This window comes from Bufo gargarizans, chromosome 6 (genome assembly GCF_014858855.1).
Source record: "Bufo gargarizans isolate SCDJY-AF-19 chromosome 6, ASM1485885v1, whole genome shotgun sequence".
NCBI lineage: Eukaryota > Metazoa > Chordata > Amphibia > Anura > Bufonidae > Bufo > Bufo gargarizans.
In genome coordinates, this window is record NC_058085.1 from 291,250,443 (window position 1) to 291,259,589 (window position 9,147).

At 39.1% G+C, this 9,147-nt stretch overlaps 1 protein-coding gene across 1 annotated transcript; it reads right to left on the reverse strand.

The window, feature by feature from the left end:
- Positions 1-935: 935 nt before the first annotated feature.
- LOC122941251 lies at positions 936-6,102 on the reverse strand. Its single transcript, XM_044298335.1, has one exon. The coding sequence runs from the start codon at positions 5,966-5,968 to the stop codon at positions 2,027-2,029; it is 3,942 nt and encodes a 1,313-aa protein (XP_044154270.1). The 5' UTR covers positions 5,969-6,102; the 3' UTR covers positions 936-2,026.
- Between the last annotated feature and the right edge of the window lie 3,045 nt (positions 6,103-9,147).

The following is a 9,147-nucleotide window of genomic DNA, read 5'->3' on the forward strand; positions in this document are numbered from 1 at the left end:
GAAAACTCTTTGAATGAGAAGGTGTGTCCAAACTTTTGGTCTGTACTGTATATATATATATATATATATATATATATATATATAGTGTGTGTATAAATATATATATATATATATATGTATATATATATATATATATATACACTCACCTAAAGAATTATTAGGAACACCTGTTCTATTTCTCAATAATGCGATTATCTAGTCAACCAATCACATGGCAGTTGCTTCAATGCATGTAGGGTTGTGGTCCTGGTCAAGACAATGTCCTGAACTCCAAACTGAATGTCAGAATGGAAAAGAAAGTTACAACAGCAGAAGACCCCACCGGGTACCACTCATCTCCACTACAAATAGGAAAAAAAGGCTACAATTTGCACAAGCAAATTGGACTGTTGAAGACTGGAAAAATGTTGCCTGGTCTGATGAGTCTCGATTTCTGTTGAGACATTCAAATGGTAGAGTCCGAATTTGGCGTAAACAGAATGAGAACATGTATCCATCATGCCTTCTTACCACTGTGCAGGCTGATAGTGGTGGTGTAATGGTGTGGGGGATGTTTTCTGGGCACACTTTAGGCCCCTTAGTGCCAATTGGCCATCGTTTAAATGCCACGGGCTACCTGAGCACTGTTTCTGACCATGTCCATCCCTTCATGACCACTATGTACCCATCCTCTGATGGCTACTTCCAGCAGGATAATGCACCATGTCACAAAGCTCAAATCATTTCAAATTGGTTTCTTGAACATGACAATGAGTTCACTGTACTAAAATGGCCCCCACAGTCACCAGATCTCAACCCGCTAGAGCATCTTTGGGTTGTGGTGGAACGGGAGCTTCATGCTCTGGATGTGCATCCCTCAAATCTCCATCAACTGCAAGATGCTATCCTATCAATATAAGCCAACATTTCTAAAGAATGCTATCAGCACCTTGTTGAATCAATGCCACGTAGAATTAAGGCAGTTCTGAAGGCAAAAGGGGGTACAACACCGTATTAGTATGGTGTTCCTAATAATTCTTTAGGTGAGTGTATATTTGTTTCCCGGCAGCAGAGGCTATTTAGACGGTACAGTCTGCTGCAGGCAAACAATGATTTTGGTGACCACACAAACAATCATATTACCTGATAAACAATTGTTTAGCTCAATCATCGGGCAATCAGTGGTTCCTTTACACCAGCAGATAATCGCTAATGAGCGTTCCTACAAATGTTTGTTACCGATTATCTGGCCCATTTTCTGCCAATGTAAAAGGGCCTTTAGGCTGTGCAATCAGCATTATGATGAATGACATTTTCAAAGATGACTGGTCAAGGTTCTGGAGTAGACTCTTTCACTCAAAACATCTTTTAAGGCCCTTTTACACAGGCAGATTATCAGGCTAAATATGTTCATATGAACACACAACACAACCCTATGCAAGTGCTTACTACCGACTCAAGTATGTGTAAGAACCATGGATTGGGTACCCTCACTGCCCTTGGTCTGAAGGCTCTTAGAGGACACAACTTTCTCTGGGAATATTTTATGAATTTTAAATAAAAAAAATGGGAGCACATCTCATGAAAGAAAATTCCTACAGAACACATATGGGGTAATTTATTAAGATAGGTGTTTTAGGTGCCGGTTTGTATACCACTTGAACTGGCGCATGATGCGCCTAATTTATGTAGAGTCGTCAGCCTCTACATAATTTAGGCGCATCCACCGCCGGCTAAATCTACACCAGCTCCCTTGCTGGCGTAGATTAGAATAATTTTCTATACCTAAAACAGGAAAATTATAAATGAGATGGGCCCCTTCCCACTTTTTTTTAGACCTGTCATGAAAGTGGAAAAAATACCCTTTGCAACTGAATCTGCGACATATACTGTATATACACCAAAAAATTGGTCTATATCTAATAATAAATTACCCCCATTGTTTTTGGACATAGAATGGAATTGAATATGAAGCTAATTTAGGATTATTTACTGTATATGAGCCCAAAAACTATACACTGAACTATTACACAGATGTATCCACTATTTACACAGATGTTTGAGACAATGACCCTTGTAGGCTTAACACCACAGGACAAGGGTAGCCTACCCCCTTAGTGGGAACTTTGTTGAACAGAGTTGACTCAAACATTGCTTTTTCCTCCTCCAATGAAAAACGTGCAGTCATCTCCCGGTTTAAACAATAGATGGTACCATCCAAAACTGCACATCTAAAAGGAACTTTGCTATTTGGAAAAGTAGTTGTATATTCAGACCACACTTTGGCAGTGGTGTTATACTTAAAAATATGAACAGTGGAGTCCTTAGAGTGCATGTCAAATCTATAAAGGATATGGCCAACCGCTACCATGTCACAAGAACGGCCCTTGCTGGCATTGAAAGGACATTCTTCCCACAGATCTCGAACAGGATTGTATTTTAATAGCCTGTAGAATAAATGACCGCCTGATATATAAAGTTCTCCTCCACAGGCTGCAGCCTCATGGGCCACAGCAAAGGAGCCCTTGGGGAGGGATGCTACAAAGGTCCATTTGTTTGATCTTGGATCATATCTTTCCATTGTGTGCAAGCATTCTCCCCCAATGGCGTAAAGGTAGCCATCGAGTGGGACAAGCTTCAGCTGGGACCTTGCTTGGTTCATTGGTGTGAGTTGTGTCCAGATGTCAGTTAGAGGGTTATAACAAAATAGTTTGTTGGAACATAAGCCTCTTTCGGTCTTTTGGATGCCTCCTGCAATGAATAGATAGTTCTGCATAGAGCAGATACTACAGCCTTTAAGGCAGGCTTCCTCAGGAATATTAGTGACTCTTGTCCATTGATTTGAGTCCATGTCTAGTGAGTAAAGCTGGTCTTTAGGTTGGTCTGGACCTATGTTCTCTGAGCGGCTGATATTTTTGTTTAAGCCAAATATACTTTGTGTTTCAATTATGCAAAGAGACAGTTTTCCTCTCATTCTTAACTGGAGGATTTTTTCTCTTTCCAAACCTGTTAACTGGCCATAAATAGCAGAGTTCTTCAGCACATTTAAGTAGTTGTCACTGATTAGTGTGTAGATGGCCTTCAGAAGTTCAGGCACACAATTTTTTCTGGCTAACTTTAACAATTCCAGGCAGTTCCCCAGAGTTAGCTGACACCTTACACCTTCATGTATATTCTGAAATCCCTTTGGAATACGAATGAAACATCCTCTTGCTACTTCTTCAAGTGGTCCTTTCTCCAAGGAATGTAGTTTTGTAGTGTAATATTCTGTAAGTAAACATAGCATGCTTTGTGCTTTGTTTTTCATTGCTGATTCATGGCTTGAAGGCCCAGAATATATGTTATCACAGCTCTTAGTCATTAGGGGCTTCTTCCTTTGAGATGTGAACACTGATTGGTATTCTGGTAAAATGAGCTCTGAAGTTTCTGCAATAGTGGACATAATTTTTTCCCTGGAAAATGATTGAAGATCAGAATCTACTGTATCCGATCCTGTTTTATATCGACTTTGTAATGATTTATCTTGTTCCTCATTATGATAAGCACTTGTTGAGAAAGATGTAATAGAGACTTGTCCAGAACATGGATCACTGGAAATGGAGTCCATGTAATCAAGATTACCCTGTCCAAGATTTTGAGCTGGAGACTTTAAGGAATCAGCAGAGTCAGTTGTTTTCTCCATCATACGTACATTCATGTTTTCTTTGAAAAGATGATCATCTTTCTTTATTGCTTGCATAGTGTCTTGACATTTTAGCTCACTCTTGGACAGGTCCAGCATAACACTTGACGCAGTATGGCTATCATTGCAGGAGAATGAGCTCCTACAGGAAGATTCTTCTGCACGTGTCTCAGCATTTTGCATAAAGTTTGACAGGGGTATGAAAGATATTGATGTTTCATGTATACCAAATAACTTGTGTGGTTTATATTTTGTGGAAAAGTACTCAGAAGTGTTGTAGTCTTGTTTATCATACCTACTGAAATATCCCTTAGTGATGACTGTGCAGAACTTGTTTTTGTCTACGGTAAGTAAGTTAGCATCATGTGTGTGCAAGCTGTAGATATCATCTTTATTTTTTTCTTCACTACTCATTGCTTGGACACTTTGAGTCTCACTCTTGGAGACCACTGTTGACTTGAAAGTGTTGAGACTGGAAGGATGATATATCATATTCCTTGACTTAGTGCTCCATGCAGGTTCATTATGTGTCATATTTTGACATGTAGAACTTTCAAATGAATTTTCCACATCAGCATCCAAATTATTGTATTCTCTTTCTGTACACATAGAAATAGATTTATCCGTTAAAAGTGATGTAGTGTCTTCTCTATCGATTAGGGCTTCATTTTTTTCGATATAAGGAGTAATTGAATTTTCAGGTGCTTGAAAATCCAGTGGGTACATCAGATCAATAAATTCTGTAGAATTATGCACAGTTGTAGTATTCCATTGCAGTACATGGTTAGCATGATGAGAAATTGTGTTTTTGATTTTCCTTCCATCCATTGCACCAGCTTTAGGTAAGTATAGCAACTCCATAGGGTTTTGGGAACCATCAGCAATCTGAACATCAAGTTTTCCATTTGGATTATTATGGAGGGTATTGACTGATGAAAATGATTTCCCATTTTTCTCTTGAACAGCCAGGTGCTCTTCAGAAATATGTGTAGAAGCTGGAAAGGCTCTAATACTGGAAGAGTTCATATTTTCATTTGCTTCTTCTAGTATGTCTTCAGAAGTCACACAGATCGTGTGCTCCATAGTGGATTGCTGTGCGCATGTAATGTGATTCTTGTGTTTAAAATATAATTTTTCACCTTTATAAACTGTATTTGTAATTACAGTGTTTTCACTAGATAAGGTTTTGGCGGTCTGTTTAGCCTCTTGTATTACATCTATAGTGTGAGGTATATCCTGCATGTTGAATGTTGTATAGATTGTCTGTTGTTCAGTATTATGACATCTTGTAAGAACCTCATGAGAAGGTAAACTACAAGCCCCTATGAATATAGTTGTGCTCTCCTGTGATGGAGGAAGGCCCAGGGCATATGTATTCACAGGGTTTTCTCTTTTATTGATATGTTCCTTGGTATAGTCTTCTGGATTCATGCCGCTAGCTGAACGGGACATGTTGTCATTCTTCTCAACACAGGGATTGGCATGATTTTCAATGTTTATATCAGAGTCACAATATAAATTTCCATTCATTTCACAGGTATCCTTATTAAATAGGTCTTCATCCAAACTCACATTTACAATCTTGTGCTTTAAACATAATTCAGACACCATGTTGTCATCACCAGTAGGATGGCTTTTATACCCCTGGCACTCTACATTCATAACATCAGCGCACTCACCATTGAGTGAACTTGTTCCAGTGTTGAGCTGCTGCTCCTGTGAACTTTCATAAGATTTCTTATCACATGTCTGTGTGAAGCAGCTAGAAAATACTTCTTTCTGTGTGTAATTTGTTTTATCATCCACAGTTTCACTAAGTACTCCTGAAATACTGACAATTGCTCCTTCCAAATTGTGCAAACCACTTTGGGCTTCCTCCACATTGTCCAGTTTGCAGGATAGAGGTGTTAAGTCACCTAACAGTCCTTGGTGATCAGTCAGACATTGCTGATCTTCTTTGATATAAACAATATTTGGACAAGATGTGTCTGTAGAACTTTTCAAAATGTCACTGGAAAAGCAATCAAATCCCAAAAATGCAATTCCTTGTTCATCACTAACCTGAGGTTCCTTTGTATTATTTTCCAGGATTTCTTTATCTGCCTTAGGATCATACCTTGGTGATTGTCCATCATCTGTTGGTTCTTGGTTGCCCTGGAACGTTGACTTGCCTTTATCCTTTTCTGCTTTGTCACATGAAATAAACCATCTGATGGCTACAGCTGTGACAGCTGCCAGAGCCAATGTCCCCAGGGCACGTAGTACAGTCGGGATATCCTGGCTGGATACAGAATCTTTTTCACTCATTGTTATAGATACTAATACCAATGCATGGGTGAACGCTGCAGGTGATAAACAAGGGAAGCAGTTTCTTTCAAATGCTCGAATTCCGTTTAGAAGCACATTTTCCTGATAATGCTTTAAACTGTTGCTTCTTGATGCTTGTGGTGCATCTCTGTTAATGTATTGCTCAGTGATCTTCTCTTGTGTTTTTTTTTTTGCTGGCAACACGCCACAGGTAATGTGATCAAGGCAGACGACTGTACTTAAGGTAGAACTTGAAATATACCCTAGTGACAAAAGTTTTACTGAAGCTGATGTATATAAACTAACTAATTGTAAGATAGTGACCTGAGCATATTTCAATTATTCTTACATACATATACATGAGCAGTAACATTTGTTCCACATGTCTCTATTATTTTATGTATCCCTAATCTTTGCTAATATTTTATTTTACAAGCTTTTGATGTATTACAACTGTCTTGCATGACTCTTTTGAGTTTTTACTTATCTCTTTTGTTTAATAAAATTCGGAGAATTAGATCATTTTCACACATGTTGGTAAATTAGCCCCAGTTAGGCTACTTTCACACCTCTGCCGTGTGTTATGTTCCTCTGTTCTGTTCTAGGAACAGAAAAATGGAAGAAAACAGTAGCGCAGAATCCATCATATGACAAAAACAAACGGCGCCTGATGCATCACATTGACTGTATTGGAGCGTGTCAAGACCTGCATTTCCTGGACAAAACAATGCAGCCTTCAACACAGATATGAATCTAACTTGGCGTGTTATCACACTTTTATACTGGCAATATACCGATAAACTGATTATAAATGTAGATTAAAGCGGATGTCTCATTATGGGATTTGGGTAATGTTTGTTTTAAAGTATTTCAGTGCTGGATGCTCAGCTGTATTATATCTCTGCTCTTTTTAGACAAAGCTATAAAATAGTGACTCCAGCATAGCATTGTAGTGTAATGGGAGCCTAAGGTATTGTAAAGTATTATAAAGTAATTGTGATATGCTTCAGACTTTCCACAGACAAAATCTGGATGGAAAATCTGCCCCATGTGAACGCACGTATACATGTACATTAGATACATATAGTTTAGACATTGCAGAATTAGGTAACCAGGCTATATCTATGTGACAGTTCAGCATTTATAACAAGGGACATACTGCATTAAAAATCACAAATTTTACTGGGTCAGTTTAAAAACTAATTCCACAAATTTCCACAAAGGGGAAAGAGAACAGGAGGCCCCCTAATAAATAGGAGTCCTCCCCCACAGCAGCAGCTGTAATAAGCTGCCAAAGAACACCTAAATAATCAGACAATACCAAATACATATGATTCTTTCACTTTTATAATTGTATATTATAGAACTGGTTGTTGCTTTCTTGCACATTTTGACACAGATCAGTATTGTCTGATTATTTAGGTGTTCCCTGGCACTGCTGCTGCGGGGAAGGACTCTAATTTATTAGGGGGCCTCCTGTTCTCTTTCCCCATTGGGGAGTGATTTAATTATTTTTAAGCTGATCCAATAAAAATCGTGATTTTTTTTTTAATGAAGTTTGTCCCTTGTTATTCATCTGTTTTCACTCTTTTTGGTGTCTTTGTGCATTGTTATTACTACATGCTGGACAGCACCCATAGGATATTGTTAGTTATAGTGGTGGTGCCGATCCCATTCCGTATTTATACACAGTTCAGCAGACATCAACATCTTGGGAAAAGCCATTGGATTTCCACATTCACATTCTATTTTTTCTCCAGGAGATAAGCTGTTGATACAAAAGTCAGGTAGCCAGCAGAGTGTGGAACCATTTCTACATCAATACACTGTGCCTCTTGGCCAGACATAGAAAAGGGAAGCAAACTTACCTGCTCCTCCGCTCCCCATACTCAACTGCCTTGCTTGGGTCCCCCACTGTCAACATCTGCCTTGACATTCCGGAAGCCAATCACTGGCCACAGTGGTGAACTGCTCCCTTGCATCATGTGACTAATTGACCGGATGGAAAGGAGCAGGTCACCCACTGTGGACAGTGATTGGCTGCAGCAGTTTCAAAGTGGATGTTGACAGACGGGAACCCGAGCAAAACAGTCATGGACAGGGAGAGAAGAAGTTGGGACTCAGAGGCAGGGAGTAGGAAAGTTAGCTTCCCTTTTGCAGATCTGGCCAGAATGGGAGTTTGCCAAAAGGTATCCAACCACTTTAAGTGAAAAAAAGGATCATACATAAAAATTCGGTCATCTATGGCCAAAAAGTGTTCATTACATAAATCATTGCTAATGTTTCTAACTGGGATGTCAATCTGCCAGGTTCCACTAAAATGTCATTTACATTAAAGTGTTTGGTCACTTTTTGGTTACTGTTGACCAATGTGTTTGTGAGATGACTATACGACACTTACTAATATAGCCTTCTGCACTATTTTCTATATTTCATAAGGTATTCTCCTCCTTGTTTACAGAATCTTTTGGGCTGTCGACTCAGAGGTCCTATCCATAACATGGCTGCTGGCAAAAATAACTCCAGATACACTCAGCCTCCTCCATTCAAATACACAGCCCCCACCATCTGCACTTGTTCTATTGGGAGTTTCGTGCAGGTGCAGTGTGTCTGAATGGAGAAGACATCACATGGAGGTGATTTGCTTGGTCACATGAGCCTATATCAGTGGCCATTTTATGGACAGACCTTATATGGAATACATACCTTATAATATATAGGCAAGATGCAGAATATGAACAAAAGCTATATTAGTAAAACATTGGTCAACAGTACCCAGAAAGTGGCCAACCCCTTTAATTATTTTCAGGGTCTTTTTTAACACTTCATTAATATATCGGATCAAATTGTATTATTATTACTGTATTCTTCCAGTCTACCTTAACAGTAGCACTGTCCTATTCAAATGCACGTACTCAGGTATATCATTACCGGAGTCACAGGCTGCTCTGTGTCATGTTACCTTTGTTTATCCCTCAAGTGCAAGGCTCCAGGGACAGAGGTGTATGCTGTAACCAGCCACTTCAGGTTACATGTATGATATTGTCCTTTAGCACTGAATACTCTAATATATGGTGCTGGGTTTTAATTGAGTTTATGGCGACATTTTATATTGGGTACATTCCTTATTTTTGTGATTGTTGATGATTGTGTTTAAGGAGCCCTTCGATGACCAGTTT